Here is a 20,745-nt window from a genome sequence, read left to right as displayed (position 1 = left end):
GCCGGGTTGTGAATTTTGTCCTTGTGATGACAGCTAAAGCAGGTTTTCCGGCTTTAGGAGCAGCATTGGTTTTGAGCACTTACTGTTACTGGATTGCAGGAATCTGCCCAGAGCCTTAGTTCCCACCTTGAAGATGATCTTGAAGAGTTAACCATTCTACCAAATGCCAGAATTCAGAAACTCCCACCTTATAAGCTGCCTGTCTCTAGGTTTGTGCAGATTATTATGAAATCATTGCTTTCAACCAAGCATCAATCTTAGTAATTTCAGCTTAAAATAGCTTCATTTGGGAATGGTAGTATGTGAATCCCAGAACAAAACCGTATTCTTCTAGACTCCATGAACCCAGAAGTGTCAAAGATAGCTTTTTTTACCCCTCGTTGTTGATGCTGATAATAAGCTTTCGATTGTTACAGTTTTTCTTTTTTTTCTGAAATTTTGTCTTTTTAGGGCCACACCCAGGCCATATGGAGTTTCACAGGCTAGCGGTCAAATTGGAGCTATAGCTGTGGGCCTATGCCACAGCCACAGTAATGCTGGATCCAAGCCACGTCTACGACCACAGTGCATGGCAATTCCAGATCCTTTAACCCACTGAGCAAGGCCAGGGATTGAACCTGTATCCTCATGGATGCTAGTCAGATTTGTTTCTGCTGAGCCACAACAAGAACTCCCGATTGGTATGGTTTGAATGTCAGAGGCAGTAACATGCGGGTTTCATCTTAGAAATGAAGTATGCATGGGAGTTCCTGTCATGGCACAGTGGTTAATGAGTCCAACTAGGAACCATGAGGTCGCAGGTTTGATCCCTGGCCTTGCTCAGCGGGTTAAGGATCTGGCGTTGCTGTGAACAGTGGTGTAGGTCGCAGACGTAGCTTAGATCCTGCGTTGTTGTGGCTGTGGCGTAGGCCAGCAGCTACAGCTCAGATTAGACCCCTAGCCTGGGAACTAACGTATGCCGTGGGAGCGCCCCTAGAAAAGGCAAAAAAAAAAAAAGTACGCATGTAATTCTGTAAGTGGTGTGCGGTAGGCATGCTCTCAGTGTTAACAATTGTGCTGTTTGTTCTTTTGATCTGTTCCTCAAAGGCCCTGAGCAGTTGTTGGTAGGCAGTGGACATGTGTGGTATCCACACTTTGTAATTTCCTAAGCCTGTCTCCCAGATTGAAATGAAATTCTTCATGCAGTTTCTAAGGGGAAAGTGAGAAGGACAAAGAGTGTGGTAAGCTTTGCTTTACTGTCTTTATGATAAATCTGGCATCTAATTTTTCCCCAAAGGCGTGGGTGAGAAACGACACAAGTTACACAGAAACCTTGGGTGAAAGCACTGTGGCCCAGCCATTGGTGCTAGGTGCTTTCTGGGCAGCCAGGACCCTGCTACAACGGTACTTCTCAGAACACTTGACCCTAATACCTCTCCACACACAGAACAGCTTAAAGAGCACTTTAGTTTATGTGAATTATATCTCTTGATGTATATCATATTAGACATTAAAACAAATTTCTTAATATTAATTTAAATAACATACATTTTTTAATATATTTTTAGAAAAAGTATCTTCTAGGAGTTCCTGTCATGGCGCAGTGGTTAACGAATCCAACTGGGAACCATGAGGTTGCGGGTTCGATCCCTGGCCTGCTCAGTGCGTTAAGGATCCGGCGTTGCCGTGAGCTGTGGTGTAGGTCGCAGACGCAGCTCGCATCCAGCGTTGCTGTGGCTCTGGCGTAGGCCAGTGGCTACAGCTCCGATTCGACCCCTATCCTGGGAACCTCCATATGCCACGGGAGCAGCCCTAGAAAAGGCAAAAAGACAAAAAAAAGTCTTCTAAACAAAATCTTTTAGTAAGAAGAGTTGACAGTATTTTACATTTTTGCAGACAACTTTAATGTGTGGCTTGATAGAAAATAACAGGATTCTCACATCTGCTTCCAGACTTAGTGTCTTGAAACCACATGTGGTGTAGCCTGGAAAATTCTGCATATTTGTGACAGAATGATGGTGAAAAAAGCAAATAACCTCTTAGAAAGAGATGATTTCATAGCCACTATGGAAACAGTTTTGACTCCTTGGGAGACTGCAAGGATCTCAGAAACCCCTGGGGAGCCTTGGAACTACCTAGAGGACGACTTTGTCAGATTGAGACTTTTGAGCTGTTACTGAGACTAAGCAAAGGTCAGGGCTTTGCTTACAGCTATCTCAATCTCCAAGGAATAGGAAATAGACTGGAACAGGCTTTCTTAAGATACTATCGTGGCTGCCCAGAGTAGGGATTTTTCTTCTTAGGCCTCCTCCCTCCACCCACGTCCTCCTCTGCTCCCTCACTGAAGTCTTACAGGAGGCCTAACAAGACCTAATTAAGTGCTTCTAATGAGGGGGCCAAGTAATGTATCTGGAAAGAAAAGGAAGGGGATCTAAGTAGGTGTAACTTTGCTGGAGCCAAAGAGTCTATCTACCACTGTTATTATTCTACTTTTCAAAATCTAGAAGAAAAGATAGATTCAAGCCTTTTGAAAAATGTTTGACTATAGAAAAATCCTTAAAGAGTTGAAAAGTAGGAAAAGCGTAAGTATAAGGATGCTAAGATGTATGATTTAAAGCCTTGTGATGCTTTCTTCTTCCCACCAAAAAAAAAAAAAGTACACCAGAATTTACTGCTAAGGCAATCGCACCTGTGACATTGTTGATATTCTTATGTGACAATGCAGTGAGTCAGAATGATTTTGGTCTCCTTTTAGAATTTCCTTGAAGATTCAAACACTTTTTTTTCTTTAAAAACTATCTGCCTCCAAGAATAGGCCTTGAGCTCCTAGAAGATAAGGCGCATATTTATATTCAATAGCACCAGCATCTACCGCATTATTAGAAACTTAGTCATTTGGCACTAAAGGACATCCCGTAAGTGGTCTCAATGTGAAAAAACCATTCTATCCAAATGTCTGTAGATTCTATGGCCTTCGTTTTGTACCTGTTTTTAAAAATGCCTCCTTCACTTCTAACCAGTATCTTGTTACCAAGATGAGTAGAAAATAGTCATCTTCAAAATTTCAAGACCAGGCAAGTGATTTAAATGTCAGCTTAGATGGTTAACGTGCTGTTTTTCACCTTCCAAGAAATGTGGTGGGAGGCGGTGAAGGACAACAGCTTCGTCTCCCCTGGTAACAGCCAGAGGCTTGATCGGTGAGTTCGTGAGTTCTTGTATTGTCCAGAATGACCTCAACACCCCAGCCTTTATGGCCCCCATTAACTTCCTGCAGTAGTGTGTTCATTTGGACAGGTATGCTCTCTGGCCAGTGTGGAAGACTCAGCTATTTCCCAGCAGTGAATCCAGTAATTATATACTCTTTGTGAAGCTTAAAAAGATGTTTTGTAAGGAGTCCTTTTAACAGTCGAGCCCCTCTTGTGCGGCCATGTAAAGTGACCTCAGACAGTGATTATTCGACTTGGCCGATAAACATATGACTCCTGGCTTTTCATTTTTGCATCTTGGATATTTTTAAGAGCTTGTCTTGAGACTTTCAGAAATCCCCAACTTGTCCTCTAGTTGCAGCCTCCCCTTCTTCCGGGTCCCATTTCCAGTGCAATCTTGTGTTCTCTGCATGTTTCCACAATGTCTCAAGCACCTTCACACCTCTGTCACAGGAGCAGGTTTTCCACCTGATGGATCCTCTGTAGGCTTACCCAGGATATGGCTGTTACTACAACAAATTCAGTCATACTTTTTTTGTGCAGAGTGTACAGTGGATTAGCTGATTTTCCTCACATCACGGATCCAAACCATAGTTAAATCCTGTTCTTAAAATCCAGCCTCCTTTTGGAATTCCCTTCGTGGCTCAGCAGTTAACGAACCTGACTAGGATCCAGAGGATGTGGGTTTGATCCCTGACCTTGCTCAGTGGGTTAAGGATCCAGTGTTGCCTTGAGCTGTGGTGTAGGTCAGACGTGGCTTGGATCCCATGTGGCTGTAGCTGTGGCATAGGCCAACAGCTACAGCTCTGATTTGACCCCCTAGCTTGGGAACCGTTTCCCTTCCATCACAAGCACTGCATCTGTTCTTCCCCTATCCTTTTGCTCCTTGTCACATTACCCAAACCCCCCAAAATGTGGCATCTTATCACAAGTTATTGTGCTTATAGGCATAGAGAACATTACACCATGCCGAGATGCAGAGGGCTAGGAGTTGGCCGTGCCTGCCGGCTAATGACCTGAACACTACAGCACTGGGCCTGCATTTGAGCTTCAGTAAAATGACAAGACTCCACATACTGGACCTCCAGAGTTGCTCAGGTATAGTCAAAGACTTGAATATTTGTTTAGTCCATAAATGACGAAAGTCATGATTCCTACAACAGTTTGTGCAGTCAAAGGTAGGGAACTGCTTTAGGAAATGTTGCTGGGCCTGGTGATTATTTCTGGTGCTTCTCAGATTTCTGCACTGGCTTCCAAGACCACTGCTGAATCACCTCTGACACAGCTCTCAAGCTAGAATCCAGACTGCTTTAGGAAGACCAGGTACAGACTTTCCCGGAGGCATGTTACTGTCAGGCTGGACTGTTGTGGACTGGGGAGCTGGCAGCAGCTGTTAAATGTAAACCGGATTGGGAAGTGTATTTGTAAGGTGGTTTGTCTGATCCCAAGAGCTAAGCAGACTTGCAGATTCTTTTATAACTGGTTTAGCAGAACTTGGAATGTCAAAGGGAAAGGTTGTGATAGGAGACCAGGGAGGATGGGACTCGCCATGCAAATTATTGGTTGCTTTAATCATGAGATCTTTAAAGAGAAGGGCCCAAGAACCCCTCCAAGACCAGCGTGTGAATCTGAGACACCACACAGGACAGGAGAAATCCGTAATTTAGGCCCCTGCCCTTTGTCTGTGCTTTCCCATGAGCTTGCTATTGGTGGAAGGAAAGCCTGCAGCCCACAGTTCTGTCCTGGCTGCTGTGATCACTTCGGCTTTTGACCCTGCCTTTCATCTCCCTACCTCATCCAGCCAGCCCAAGAGCTGGGGCTAAAATAGAGTATCAGAGTGACTGCCTAAAACCCTCCAAAGAGCGAAGAAACTAGTGATAAAATTAGTTTATGAAAGCAAATGAGAATGTCCTCATATTTCAAAATATAAAAAATTTGGAAGTTCCCTTCTGGTGCAGCAAGTTAAGGGTTCCCTGGCCCAAGAACTTCCACATGCCACAGGTACGGCCAAAAAAATAAACTTTTTTCAAACTTCCTGACTAAAGGTTAGTAGCTGTTGAAGCTAGGGATGGGTACATGGAGTTTGTTAGTTTACCTTTAGAAATGTTTAAAACATTCTACAATTTTAAGAATACTCAGTTTTCTTCTAATTTCCCAGCCCTCTGAGGTCCGCGGGCTAGGAATCAGCTCCATCACACAGGAGTTCATTTCCAGCAGCCGGCTAAAAATGACTCCCTACACCTGTGATTTCCTTTCCATCAAAGGGGAAACTGGAAGCTTGCATTTCCTTCTTAGTTAAAGCATGGCAGAGCCTGCTGCCCCATGCCAAGGAAGCACACAGCTAATAAACTGTGGCTGATTCAGTCCCAGCTGCTAGTTCTGGCTTATTGGAAAATACAGCCTGCTCTAGATGGTAACTGTCAGGCACTAGGGCTCCTAAGCCATCCGGCATCATGACAGATGGGAGGGGAACCGACCCAGAGGCTCTTCAGGAAGCCCTTAGTTTCCAGTGTCAGGAGCTAGTTCTGAAGATAGTGGAGCCTCACTGTCCTTGGTGTGGTGCTGTGCCAACCTGCTGCCTATATCAGGCACCCCACCTAGACACAGGGAGCCACCTCATGCTGCCAGACCCACAGGTGCCTTCCAAGTCCCCAGACTTATTAGCAAGTCAGAAATCCACAGACATGCAAGTCCTCAAGCAAACTAAAAACAGAAGCCCTCAGGGAGGCCAGGGATGAGAAGCAGGAGAGTGGAGTGAGGGGACAGAGTGTGTAAATTTCAAAGGATTGTGGACTCTGTCAAGGGATGGTTTGACTGTCCCCAAATAGAAGGTCCTATGTGCATTTGGCCTCAGGAAGTTAGCGAGGAGGAAGCAAAGTCTGATAATTTCTTAGAGCTGGGTGATACTGACTGGCATTGCCACGGACAGAGCTGGCATCAGAGGCCCTAAAGCTGCCAAAGCTTTTCTACCCTCTCCTTTTCTACAGGCATTAAAGCAGCTGCATATAAACAAGTAAATCAACCCCATCACCATCAGCGATAAAGCTGCTTTATGTCTTACTGAAGTCCCTGGCTGTGCTTTTTCTAGGGCAGTGACACATCAGGCTCCCCTTAACCTCATGGCATTTCCCACTGCAGATGTTTCACTTTTAGATCACAAGTTTGAGTGGCTGTGAATTCAGACACAAGTTTAGAGAATATTTTACATAGGGAAAAAAATTCCCTGATGTTGCTTGGCTGAATTAAAGAGAATTAAAGAGCTTGGGAAGTTCCTATTACGGCTCAGTGGTAAGGAGCCCAACGTCTATCCATGAGGATGTGGGTTTGATCCTTGGCCTCGCTCAGTGGGTTGAGGATCTGGCATTGCAGTGACCTGTGGTGTAGGTAGCAGACGTGGTTCATATCACAAGTTGCTGTGGCTGTGGTGTGGGTTAGCAGCTCCTTGCTCCGATTTGACCCCTAGCCTGGGGAACTTCCATAAGCCGCAGATGCAGCCTTAAAAAGCAAAAAAAAAAAAAAAAAAAAAAAAGCAAAAAGGAGAACTAAAGAGCTTGTTAAGTGAAATGTGTATATTTTCCATAGCCCATTCTGGCCCTTGTGGCCACTGAGTGATTCTTCTGTCAGGATGGTTAACTGACAGAACTAAGATTCTAATCCATGTCTCTACCTTTGACAAAAAAGCAGGTTATGTGAAGAAAAGCATTATCCTAATATCACCTGCTCTCTTTCAGTCCTTCCTATTGGAAGGTTGCTTCTATAAACATGCTTCAGGAGGGAATGACAAAAGGGCTAATCCTAGAGTATTACTTCTTAAGGACAAGGACTGAGCCACACGTATTTGGCCAGCCTCTTTTTCCCTCTGGCACAGAATTCCTGAGGTGTATTCTCTTTCATCCCAGGGTCATACCTTCTTGATATCAAAGCAGAAGTGTTAGTCCATGAAATTTCCTTTTGAATAAGCAAAGATTTGGCAGGATGCTAATCACTAGACAAAAGTATACTTAAAAAAACACACTCTGTTCAAAGCCCTGAGGAAAAAAATCGTTACATAAAAGGAGGAGAAACAAGCTATCAGGTATAAAAGCAGCAAATGGCTTACATAAAAGTACAGTTTAAAAGTGTGGTTATATACCTGGCATGCCTAGGGTGACACCAGTACACTCCGTACATGATTTGAGGGCATGAATCTAACCTTAATAAATGATTATGCTTCCTTAGCTGAAGACAGCACCCAAAAAGATCCCAAGTTGCAGCCATGGCTTTTGTCACTCATCCCCTCTATGTTGTAGGAGTTGATCTATACTGACACATACACTAGATGATCAGGAATGGTGTTGGATGGATCTCTTCTGGGCCTGCCCAGGTAATGTGCATATGACTTGTTTACCTTACCTAGTTCTCTAGTTGCATTTTCATTTGTAGGAAACTTGAGGGGAAAAAAAGATATTAACAGAGTCAGAGTCTAGTGGCTTCCTTTTTTACACTCATTTAGATAGACTAAAATGAGAGAATGTTTGTGATTGAAGATTCCATATACACTCTGGAATAACAGGCAGCCTTCTAGAGGCTGCTTTACTCAAATGGGGGGGAGGGAAGTATACTGACCAAAAGTTTCCGGGCCATCCCTAAAATATCTCAACTGTCTGGTAGGTTTCAAGAGGCTAATTTTTCCTGGCAACTGAGTGTTTGTTTCTGGTCAAACACTTGACCTCACACTGAATGTATGGGGCTTTTAAAGAAGCAACCATTTATCCATAAGGGTAGGACTACTTAAAATTAAAACAAACCTACCAGTAGATGTTTAGTTACATCCAACTTTGGGTGGCAGGTTGTTGGTTTCCATGAGAAAACAGTAATGTTGTGCACGGGGTCCTAATTCAACTTTTCTCCTTTCCTCTGTCCTTGGTCACAGAGATCCCATAAAATCTCCCAGTGATTAAAATCCGTTTGTTCTTCTAAGGAAGCAACACTACTTAGAACAGCTAAAACAGCTCCCTAAAGGACAAATTTTAACAATGTAAAAGCTAATCCTTAAAACCTAACTCCTAAAAAGTAAACAAATAGTTTTTAAATAACTAATTCTTTAAAAAAAAAAAAAAAGCCTTTATTGGATACATGTTCCACAGCTTTCTTTAGCATTTAGGTCTCTGCATATTTTTAGATGAGAAACAATGTCATTCAAGTCTACAAAACAAAAACAGGCTTGTGAAGATTTGAAATACAGATGACGGCAGCATGAAGCAAAGCTTAAATATTAAGCAACTAAAGCAATGAAAGTGAAATAGCAACATAGTATGTCTACATTTTAAATACCACCAAGTTTCACTTTTTAAAAAATGAAAATTGGGTTTATAACAAACACCATTGAGAATGTCATAAGAAAAAATAATCTGATACTTAAAACCTGATCTCTCCCAAATTCTTTTATATTAGTTCCTGGTCATTTCCATCACTCTGCACAAATATTTATAAAGCTTAGTTAGAATTTTTTATTACACAGAATCTGCTATGACCTAGGAGTTATCTGGTTCTGCTTGGTTACAGATCTCAAAGAACAAGATCGAACCCAGCCTAGGGCCAGAGGCCAGGGCACCGGGACAGTGTGCCTGCGCATTAGCTTGAGCCCTCCCTGCTGCTGCAGCTCCTGAGCTTTTTCAGACTTGATCAAATGTATAATGACTTCATGATAAAGAGTTTTCCATAAAGACAATTTTTTTTTATTTTTTTAGGACCGCACCCGAGGCATATGGAAGCTCCCAGGCTAGAGACCTAATTGGAGCCATAGCTGCCAGCCTACACCACAGCAACTCCAGATTGGAACCACGTCTGCAACCTATACCACACAACTCACAGCAAGGCCAGGGATCGAACCAGCAGCCGCATGGATACTAGTCAGATTCATTTCCTCTGTGCCACAAGAGGAACTCCCTTTATAAAGACAATTTTAGAATGTGATCAAGGCTTCTAATTACTCAGAGTGTAATTAGGATTTGCATTAACTTGCTAGAAACAAGACTGCCTACCTTTTCTCGAGTTGTAAAACAAGTATCAGTCAGGTATAGTAAATATTGTAAAACTCATCCAGAAATTTTTGTTAATTCTGAGTGTGGGGTTATTAAGTAACTGCAAACCTATATAGTTTGACCGCTTGAGCCAAATGCTTAGTTATGTTACTTCAAATAAATTTTTTTTGGCATTTTTCCTTTTTTTTTTTGTATTAAGTAATCAATATGGATTATCTTTCTGGTTTAAAAAATAATTCAGTATTGCCACTAAAAAACTTCAGTTTTATTATTAAAAGTACGGCACCATCAAATATAAAATGCCTTAAAAATGTAGTACTAACAGGTCTATCTGGTTTTCTCATTATTGTTTTTTTCTCTATTTATTAAAAAAAAAATTAAGGTTTTTCAATAATATGTATTTTCTATAGACAAGAAAAACATCTAGGTCTCCATTAACAAGAATCCATACCCCATGCATGAAAAGTTCACCGTCTTTATGGGTCTGTTCCTGTTGCTTGTTCCCCAGGGTCAAGTCCCACCTGACACCTGTGAGAACTTCTTGCACTTAGAAAGCTGTAGAGAGAGGTCAACATCAAAATTGAGATATTGTCACCTTTTCTGAATTAGATAAAATCAGTAAGGACAGAGAAAAAAAGCTTCTCTGGCTCAGCAGAAGAACTAGCTCTTAAGAGTATATTTTCACTCCAAAACGAACACTAGCCTATCCACTTTGAGTCAGAATATGAAAGAATGTAGTAAAGAAAATGTGCACAAAATGTTAAATACTGGTGGCAAATAAATACATCTTACTTAGTATGTTCTAACAAGCAAATGTATATTTAAGATAATATAGCCCTGCTTTATTAAAAAAAAGATCCAAATTTTCTCGGTGGGGCGGGGGCACTTTGCCATCCTTTTCGTAGGATGTTAGATAATCTTTTCTTGTTTCCACTGGCACCCTGAAGGAAACATCGGCCTTGGCATTTGTGACTATTGCTGTTTCAGAGGAGGGCCATTCTAGAAACACCTTTGTTCATATCTGAGCTGATTAACATTAAACTGTGGATACACGCAAGTTTTAGTATGAAAAATAACTCAGCATTTCTATCATCATCCCATGCCTTTTAGGCCTGTCCAAAATGTACTGAGAAGAACTTCACATTCAAAAGAAGTTACTGTCAGTGATTCTTCATACATAAAATTCAAGGGAGTTCTTCGCCTATTTCACATCACTTTTCTCCTCATCTCACGCATAATTTATTGCAGTAGTCTGTTTTTAATAAAATATTCCCCTAATACCTTTTCTTCAGCTTAACACAGCACAATTCGCAAGTGCCCCTTGTATAGACTGTTGGTTTTAACCACTGCCTGATCATTTACTTCTTAGTGCAGCTTTAAAAATCTGAGTCTCCAATTTCATTCAGTCCTGATGCTCTGGTGTTCTCTGTGTCACTGTGGTGCAGGTCCATGAAACCAGCAGCCTGCTAATGTCTTTGTGCTGAAATATAGTAAAGAAAAGGAAGAAAACGTAGTTAAGTACAAGTAATTTATATGAGAAAAATGATATCCCTATTTAAATTAGAGCTATATAGATTGTATCACATCCAATTTTTTTCTTTTAAATCAGTTAAACTTGAACAGCGTGGATTTTTGTGAGAAAACAACTCACTGCCACTATAAACCAGCAGAAACATTCATGTTATTTATGAAATATATCTGGCCAAATTCCAACACAAATAAAATGGTTGTCACTTTCAAATAGTCAATCTGCACATGAGTGTTTTTTTTTTTAATACTTAATTGTGAATATTTGCCAAATAAAGGGGGGATTTTGCTTTGTTCTTTATTCTGCCATTTCACAAGTAACAATATTAAAGTTTGCAAGTCAGCTTCACCACTTGGACTATGAAACACCAGCAGACTTCCTCTAGCACAGGCTGCCTACAGGCTTAAGACACAAATTTATATGGGGGAAAAAAAAAAACAGCTATGTAAAACTCAACTGCAGATCACACTGTCCACAAATGTGCAAGAGCAGAAAAGGAAAGGCATGGAGGGTGGCTCCCCAGTGGTAGACACACAGCACATCAAAAGGCATCAAGAGCACCATTTGGCTACTAGAAGCAACTTACGTACACTGGTTCAACTGACCACAGCGTCCCTTGTTAAGCCAGCAAACCAAATTATCAGCAGAGGCACTCTGCACCTTAGCTCCAACAGAAAGCAGGCCACCAAGCAGAACGTTTATAAAGGGCAAGACCTGTAAAAATTACTGTCAAGTAGCAAGACTAGAATACCCAACATTACTGACCTTGCTTTGATACCAAATGGTGGTAGAAATCCCATTGAAACCTCTACAATCCCTGGTTATGCCTTTCAAACCTGGGAGCCTAAGTATCAATGAGAGTTTAAATTCCAAAACATGTGAGCAGTGGAAAGAACGACGATTATTTTTGGTCCAATGTATTTTTAAACTAAAGATATGGTACCTTCCGTGTAATAATAACAGACAAAACATAGAAAAAGAAAAAAAAACCACCCCATTCTTCCCAGTATTTAACTTCCAAACATTTCAAAGTAGCTGTATTTCTTAGAACTCAAGATCTTCACTTCCAGTGCTGCCATGCTTCACTTACTGGATCAAAGCCTATAAAATAAACTTCACAGGGGGGTCTATCACATTTCTTCTCAAGCAATGAAAACTGGCTTCTAGCCATAAATATTGCACACATCAAAACAGAAGGTGATGTAGTCCTTGCTACTAAAGAAACAGAATGACTAACATCATTTTAAAATTAAACACTGAGCTAAGGAAAGTTTTTATGTCTAAAACTAAGATACTGATATGATCATAATAAATTCAGACTCACGGAACTTTGGAAGTAAATATCCCCATTTTATAAACTGAAAGAAAAAGGTAAACAGCCAATCCCCTGTACAATTTCATTTCCTTCTATTTACAACTCAACCTTAGTGAAGCCTATTCAAGTTGGCAGGAAAGCCAAGGACCAAAGCAGATCTTATTATTCCCATAGGAGGTGCAGAAAACTGAAAATGCTATTCCCTCAGATCACCTGGTAGCTATCACTCCTACATAGGTAAGAGTCCAAAATATCCCAGCCTCAATCTTGAATCCAACATGTGCCATTCTGACCCAGTTTGCAAATCACAGCTCACATACAATGATACAATTCAATTAATATCTCTTTACTAGCTTCAAACACTAGTGAGTTAAATAGCCTTAATTCAAGAAATAAAAAAAAAAAACTAACTTCAAAAGCAGCACAGCAAAATTTCCTCAACTTTTCCTGCTAGCCCCCAAATAAGCCTTTTAGGCATTATCCTAGGTGGTTTTAATAAATGTACTTAAATAGATTACAGATATATTTAAGCATTCCTCTTGAGTTTTGTAAATGACAACGGTTTTGAGGTTTAATTCACTTATATACAGCTACACATATCCTTATATATTAAGTAATGACTAAGAAGTAATGAGTATAAAAGTGACAGAGACTGAGACAATGAAAAGATAAATCCGATACTTGACTTCCAGTGGACACTCAGTCATCCTTGACAAAATTCTGCAGTTGTGACACCCAACTTCTACCCTAGGAGTAACTCCTCTCAATTCAAGGAAGCTCGTGGGAGGCTAGCTCTCCTTTTATTCTTCTTTTTTTAAACACAGCAGCTAATACTGGTTAAAAGTTATTTTCACTCATTCAAACTATCACTTACATGAATACACCCAGCTAACCAAGGTCAGTAAAGACAAGGAGAAAGAACTAATGCATCCCTTTAAATCTAGCCTAACCTACTTTGGGAATGATAAGGATGACATGATGCCCTCTTCACTCTGTGGCAGGGCTTAACACAGACAGACCTGCCCGTTTCACTGTTAACTTCAATGCTCCCAGTCTGAATCCACAGTGGTCTGTCAGACACTGTAAGGGAGCAGCAGGATTCGTCACTGTCTGATGTAATAGCTGCCATTTGTTGAGACCTATGGTAGAAAAAACCAAGTTAACAAAAATAGAGCAGTCATTTGAGTTCTTTTTAATCCATCTTACCAAAAAAAAATTTAAAAATAAGACCAAACTTCAATTGAATTTTTCATAATTAATTTATCCTAGGTAACTCACTGGCTTCAAAGAACGTGAAGCTCTGGTAACAGGAAAGACTTGGTGTGTGCACACCAGTGCTGGCCAGGAGAGGGCACTCTCCAGCCCAAGTCAACTGAGCAGCCAAATGCCTAAAGGCTCATGAAGATGTTAGTCCTACAATAATGCTCACATTTAATGCTCCTGACAAAAAATTTTTACTAGCCTAACACTAGGCTAGTGTTGGAGTAGTCATGATCTCCTCAGTATTCAACAAGGGCCAAAGTTGTCACCCTATCTGTAGCATATCATGAATGAGCTCAGAGTTTCCCTCTTGAAGACTGACCAAAAACTGCCCGAGTCCCATTCTCCTTTAATGCCAGGGGGGAGCATCAGGCCTGAGCTTACTGTGAGCTAACCACCTGCTTGAAATGGGTTTGACAAGGTTAGCTTTCTCATTTAAGCATAATTCAGGTAAAAGATTGTTGTTTTAAGCCTTTTTAAACTATTGTTTCCTACTTCCCTACTTTAAATACAGTATAAATAAGAAACAACTCATCTATCTCATCAGTGTAATCAACTCTGGGATCACAGATTTAAACATGCAGTCCCTACAACATGTTTTTAAATGCTAAACCAGAAGTGTAGCATATAATCAAAACCTTAAGGCTCTTCTGGCACTGAAAAAGAGAAACTTTATACACCTGATCTAGAAATACATACACATGTTTACTTAATTTTAATAATTTTTTTGTCTTTTTAGGGCCACACCCATGGCATATGGAGTTCCCAGGCTAGGGGTCTAATTGGAGCTACAGCTGGCGGCCTACACCACAGACACAGCAGCACCAGATCTGAGCCACGTCTGCGACCTACACCACAGCTCATGACAATGCCAGATCCTTAACCCACTGAGCAAGGCCAGGGATCAAACCTACAACCTCATGGTTCCTAGTCGGATGTGTTTCTGCTGTGCCACGACAGGAACTCCAAGAGTAATTTTCTTAAATGAGGTTTAATAAGTTTAATAAAGGCTATTTATCCTTTTTTTTTTAATGAGAAAACTTAAATATACTACTAGCTACAATGGAATAGCAGTCACACAAGAAAAAAAGATGAATGCACAAGGAATTTATCTTTTGAACCTCTCTATATTTAAAACTTGGGTTTCAATAATCATTCTAAAAAAATCTTTTTTTTTTTTGTCTTTTTGCCATTTCTTGGGCCACTCCCGCGGCATATGGAGGTTCCCAGGCTAGGGGTCGAATCAGAGCTGTAGCTGCCAGCCTACGCCAGAGCCACAGCAACGCAGGATCCAAGCCAAGTCTGCGACCTACACCGCAGCTCACGGCAACGCCGGATCGTTAACCCACTGAGCAAGGGCAGGGATCGAACCTGCAACCTCATGGTTCCTAGTCGGATTCGTTAACCACTGCGCCACGACGGGAACTCCAAAATCTTCTTTTCATTTCTAGCCAAGAGGAAAATCAAGAAACTGCATCAAAGAATGGTGTTATCCATGTGCATTTCCCCTCTCCAGTGCCGTGTAAAAAACAAACATGCAAGACCCCAGTCCACAGAGTCTGGCCCGCTAGTCTTTTGTGTTCATGTTCAAGATGAGTTTCCTCTTAATGCTTTTAGGATCTCTAGGTCTGTCCTAAGAAACTGGCTGCAGTCATAGGATCCATTAGCAAGGGCCAGGGCACGCTGGCAATGAAGCGTAAAAGTAAGGAGACCGCATTAAAAAAGAAAAAAAATAAGAAGACGGCCCTGATGAAAGGCTACAATTTCATTGGAAATTACTTATTTTGTCCTTGACGAGAAAGCTTACATGCAACAATGGCAGCTATTCCTGGGACGCAGCAAAGATATAAAGGTGCAAATCAGAACGAGGAAAATAAACATTCAATCTCCCCATCTCCCTTTCAGATTGTGAGAAAGGAGCAGAGGAGGTCACACTCTTAAAGCAAAGCCCAGAACTAAAAACTGAAGAATTAAGATTATATACATGTAGCTACTGTCTTCCTGGACAGTTGATATAAATTTTCTCTTATACAATGTAGAAAAATGCAGTATGAACAACCAGGAAAGGCATAAATAAGTGCCTCATTTTGTAACAGACATTCTGGTTTCCTAGTCTTTTGTTTTTTGTTTTCAGGGCTGAACCCACGGCATATGCAAGTCCCAGGCTAGGGGCCAAATCAGAGCTGCAGCTGCCGGCCTACACGACAGCCACAGCAACACAGGATCAAAGCTGCATCTGTGACCTACACCACATCCAGCTCAGGGAAATGCTGGGTCCTCAACCGACTAAGCGAGGACAAGGATCAAACCCACATCCTCATGGATACTAGTCGGATTCATTTCCACTGCGCCACAATGGAAACTCCATGGTTTTCTAGTATCAATATTATTTTTCTAACCAGTTAATTTTCTAGAGTTTTAGACAAACTGCAGCACAACAGGACTCACACCAAAATATGGCAATAAAAAGGAAATGTTAAAGTCTGCTTTTTCACCACTTGGCAGACCACCACTGTCCAGGAAAACTCAGCTAATCTGCACAACTTAAAAGCTAACAGTACAGCTTTGAGGTTCTAATACCTTTGGAAAGTCCTCCTAAAATGATCTCTACTCCACTGAACCCACCACCTCAGATACTTCTCATGCCTTTGAAAGGATGTGAGATGTGCCAGGCTTCAGAGCTGGTGACTGCTCATTAGTACATAAGTGTCTGAATCACAATTACTTTTTCATTCAAGAGTCAAAATATGTTAATGCACCTCTACCCTCACCATAATCCCTATAACTGCCAACCCAGTAGCCCTCCACAAATGCCTGTTGGAACCAGTCAGTGCATGGCTACTTTAGTTTTGGCCAATCATACTATGATTACTGGAATTTTCAAGTAAGAATAATATTTCTGTAACACTTTTTTCATCTATATGTTGCAGAAAGATACCATCAAAAGTTACCTAAATGAAATTTCTATGCCACACAAAGTGGTAATTGTGGTGATGACAGCAAGTATTTATGCAAATCTTAAGCGAGGCACTTTATTGCTTTAAACATTCAGATTCTTCCAATTACCTTTTGAGGAGGTACTATTACTCTCCCCCATTTCACAGATGATGAAACTGAGGTAACCTGCCTAAGATCACATAGCTTCTAAGTGGCAGATCCAAGTCAGGCTTAGCCTAGAAATCTGTCCCAAGAGCCTGTACTTTCATCAACCAAATGCCTGAAAAGTGAAAAAGAATGCTTCTTTGCGCAATGAAGGACTGATTATGAGTACTATTAGTGCAAAAATGTTAAGGAACACTCCAACTCACCTGTACTACTGGCAAGTAATATTCTCATTAAGTATCCATTTATATCATTTGTAATCAACAGGATAATCTTCTCACATTTCTAAAAAAGAGTATCCCCACATAAGCAAAAAACTTATACTTCTCCTGGGGAAAAAAAAATTATTACTTCTAGGCCTTCTTGGTAGCTTGTAAGCAGACTTTGACTGCAGAGAACTGAGGGACACTGAAACTACAGAATTATATTAAATATTTAAAAAACAGGGCAGTTCCCATCATGGCACAGTGGTTAAAGCATCCGACTAGGAACCATGAGGTTGGGGGTTCAATTCCTGGCCTTGCTCAGTAGTAGGTTAAGGATCTGGCATTGCCGTGAGCTGTGGTGTAGGTCACAGAGGTGGCTCAGATCCCACGCTGCTGTGGCTCTGGCGTAGGCTGGAGGCTATAGCTCCAATTAGACTCCTAGCCTGGAAACCTCCATACGCCAAGGTGCATGAGCTGTGGTGTAGGTTACAGGCACAGCTTTGATCTGGTGTTGCTGTGGCTCTGACGTACATAGGCTGGCAGCTATAGCTCCAATTAGACCCCCTAGCCTGGGAACCTCCATATGCCGAGGGTGCGGCCCTAAAAGGACAAAAGACAAAAAAAAAAAAAATTTAAAAACAAAAAACAAGCCCTTGCTAAAACTTGATATGCATTGTAATTACAAACTTTTAAATTTACATAAGGGAAAAAGTGTGATTATAACAAGTCTTAACATTTTAGTTGTGGAGCATCTGTTTTCCTTTTTCCTCTGTTTACTTTTTAGGGCTGCATCTGCAGCATATGAAAGTTCTCAGGCTAGCAGTCAAATTGGAGCTGCAGCTGGGAGACTGAGCTGCAGCTCCTGGCCTATGCTGCAGCCACAGCAATGCAGCATCCCGAGCCCCTATCTGCAACCTCCACCACAGCTCTCAGCAACACAGGATCCTTAACCCACTGAGCAAGGCCAGGAATCAAACCTGCATCCTCATGGATATCAGTTGGGTTCTTAACCCGCTGAGCCACAACAGGCTGGGAACTCGTTTTTCCTCTAGATATCTGCACTGGGATAGAAAAAATTATAATTAAGTTTAAATCATGGTTTGGGGCAGTAAAAGATTTCTAAGGCTTTAACAAAAGGAGGTAAATTGTCATATTATGATAGAAGGAAAATTCCATATTTGAATAATGGCCATTTTATTCAACTTATTTTTCATTGAGATCTTAGAAATATAAGGAATTTAAAGAAAAACATTTAATTCATATTTTGAGTTCAGACCAGTTATTATAAAACAGGCCATTTTCAACATCTAAGTTTTTTTGTTTTTTGGTTTTTTTTGTCTTTTTGCCTTTTCTGGGGCCACTCCCATGGCATATGGAGGTTCCCAGGCTAGGGGTCTAATCAGAGCTGTAGCCACCGGCCTACGCCAGAGCCACAGCAACGTGGATCCAAGCCGCGTCTGCAACCTACACCACAGCTCACGGAAACGCTGGATCCTTAAGCCACTGAGTAGACAAGGGATCAAACCCGCAAGCAACCTCATGGTTCCTAGTCGGATTCATTAACCACTGAGCCACCGCAGCAACTCCTCCACATCTAAGTTTTATGAAATTTATTAAAAAAAAAAATGTCCAATAGAAGGCCTACAATTTAGACACTATATACAGCCATCCAAATTTCTTATTAAAAAATGAGAACTTGACACAAATTCATTATTTGAATAAATCCTTATACTTTTTTGGGGTTTTTTTTTGTTTGTTTTTTGGGGTTTTTTTTTGGTTTTTTTTTTTTTTTGCTTTTTAGGGCTGCACCCGTGGTATATGGAAGTTCTCAGGCTAGGGGTCCAATCGGAGCTGCAGCAGCTGGCCTATGCCACAGCCACAGCAACACAGGATCTAAGCTGCATCTGCGACCTATGCCACAGCTCCTGGCAATGCCGGATCCTTAACCCACTGAGCAAGGCCAGGGATAGAACCTGCGTCCTCATGGATACTAGTCAGATTCGTTTCCGCTGAGCCACAACAGAAACTCCTAAATCCTTATACCTTTTGAGTCTAGAGTTTCTTCTTGTTTTACACATCCCCACAGCCAATCTTTAGTTTATGCTTACATAACATAGGAAATCTCTAAGCAAAAACTCAAGTTTGGCAGTTAGCTTTCTCAGAGATTAGATTCATCAAAATTTGGGAGTTCCGCTCAGCAGAAATGAACCCAACAAGTATCCATGAGGATGTGGGTTCAATTCCTAGCCTTTCAGTAGGTTAAGGATCTGGTGTTGCCATGAGCTGTGGCACAGGACACAGATGAGGCTCTGATGCCACAGAGCTGTGTAGTGTAGGCCAGCAGCTACAGCTCTAATTCGACCCCTAGCCTGGGAACTTCCATATGCCCTGAGTATAGCCCTAAAAAAAAGAAGAAAAAAAATTTTGACTCAATCTAAACAAGATGATTTAAAGGAATGGTATACAACTTAGTATTTCCTACCAAAGTGTTGTATATAAGATCTTAGACTCTTAATAGAATTATCTACCTATGTCTAGGCATGTTCATTTTCCATTGATAGTAAAGACATAAAAAGTAGAAAAAACAAGGAGTTCCCATTGTGGCTCAGCACGTCAAGAACCCAAATAGTATCCATGAGCATGCAGGTTCAATCCCTGGCATTGCTCAGTGGGTTAGGGATCTGGTGTTGCCACAAGCTTCCATGTAGGTCATGGATGCAGCTCAGATCTGGTGTTGCTGTGGCTGGGGCGGAGTCCGGCAGCTGCAACTCAATTTGACTCCTTGCCCAGGAACTTCACATGCTGAGGGTGTGGCCCTAAAAAAGACCAAAAAAAAATTTGTAATAGTACACATTTTATAAAAATACGGCAAAGAGTGTGATGGTATATATATAAATTATGGAAACTAACTCCACTACTGAAACCATTTAAATGGTTTCCATATTCATAAAATTGTCTAAAACTATTGCTTTTGTCACTAGGAGGTAGTAGTTTTAAGCTAAAAACTACTCTTAAGAGTAATTACTAGATAAAGGCAGTCATGCATATTGACCTAAAGCAGTTATAGTTCTTAGAAACGGCACCATTAAGACTGGTGCAGGACTGCAGGCTGACTAGGAAGGAGTGCAGGAAGCCAGGCTGCCAGTACTATGAACCAACCAGTGCCTAAGAGCACTGCTGTGACTTAATTTCCTAACATCTTCAAAAGCAATGCCATTCAAACTTAAAAGATTTATATCAAAAACCCAAATTATAGATGGATGGTACCATCCAACAATGTGGATGGTATTTAATGCCACAGAACTATACACTGAAAAATGGGAGTTCCCTGGTGGCCTGGCGAGTTAAGGATCCGGCACTTTCACTGATGTGATACAGATTCAGTCCCTGGCCTGGGAACTTCAGCATGCTGTGGGTAAGGCCAAAATGGTAAACTTTTATGTTAAGTCTATCTAACAATTTTTTAAATACAAAAAAAAAGCTCAGCGAATCACAATCCTCTATTAGTATGAAGGAAAAAATGATTTCACCTAAAGTCTCAAAAAAAGTTAAGGGAAAAAAGCTCCCACTCAAGTCATGCCCCTCACCCACCCCCCCACCCCAAGGCTGTACCTTCAGCATATGGAAATTCCCAGGCTAAGGGTCGAATCGGAGCTGTAGCTGCCAGCCAACACCACAGCCATAGCAAATGGGATCCAAGCAGAGTCTGTGACCTACACCACAGCTGCAGCAGCACTGGATCCAAAACCCTGAGCGAGGGCAGGGATCAAACCTGCATGCTCAAGGACACCATGATGGATTCTTAACCTGCTGAGCCACACTGCAGCATATGTAGTTCCCAGGCCAGGGACAGGATGAGATCTCAGCAGTAGCTGCAGCAACGCCAGATCCTTTAACCCACTGTGCTGAGCCAGGGACCGAACCTGTGTCCCAGCAATCCAGAGATACCTCAGATCTCATTATGCCACAGTGGGAACTCCAAGCTTTCATTTCTTAAAATTCTATTCACTCTTTGTTGAATGAAGGAGTAAACTGTAAATACAGAATATGAAAGACTATGTTAACTAAGTCAGAACTAGGTAAAAGGCAGATTAGCCATTTTATTTCTCCTGGTAATTGGCATGTA

General features: G+C 41.3%; 1 protein-coding gene across 26 annotated transcripts in view; it reads right to left on the bottom strand.

Annotated features, from left to right (window-relative positions):
• Positions 1 to 9,451: 9,451 nt before the first annotated feature.
• PWWP2A (PWWP domain containing 2A) overlaps positions 9,452 to 20,745 on the bottom strand; it is a 113,693-nt gene continuing 102,399 nt past the window's right edge. For 4 of the 26 annotated variants that reach the window (XR_014830931.1, XR_014830932.1, XR_014830925.1 and 1 more), the window contains one exon: positions 9,452 to 10,688. Coding sequence is in view for 4 of the 26 variants with exons in the window: in XM_021076914.2 (XP_020932573.2) it covers positions 10,675 to 10,688 (14 nt within the window). In the remaining 22 variants the exon portion in view is untranslated. Of the gene's footprint in view, positions 10,689 to 11,501; positions 13,191 to 14,624; positions 14,759 to 16,619; positions 16,699 to 20,231; positions 20,652 to 20,745 lie in introns of those variants that run through there. The other 22 variants (XR_014830926.1, XR_014830914.1, XR_014830921.1 and 19 more) reach the window with 13 other exon arrangements.

Source organism: Sus scrofa, chromosome 16, assembly GCF_054392235.1.
Source record: "Sus scrofa isolate SSC_HxYL_T2T_F1_AM1 chromosome 16, Sscrofa_HxYL_maternal_Yorkshire_Landrace_v2.0, whole genome shotgun sequence".
NCBI lineage: Eukaryota > Metazoa > Chordata > Mammalia > Artiodactyla > Suidae > Sus > Sus scrofa.
This window is presented reverse-complemented; position numbering and strand designations above follow the sequence as displayed.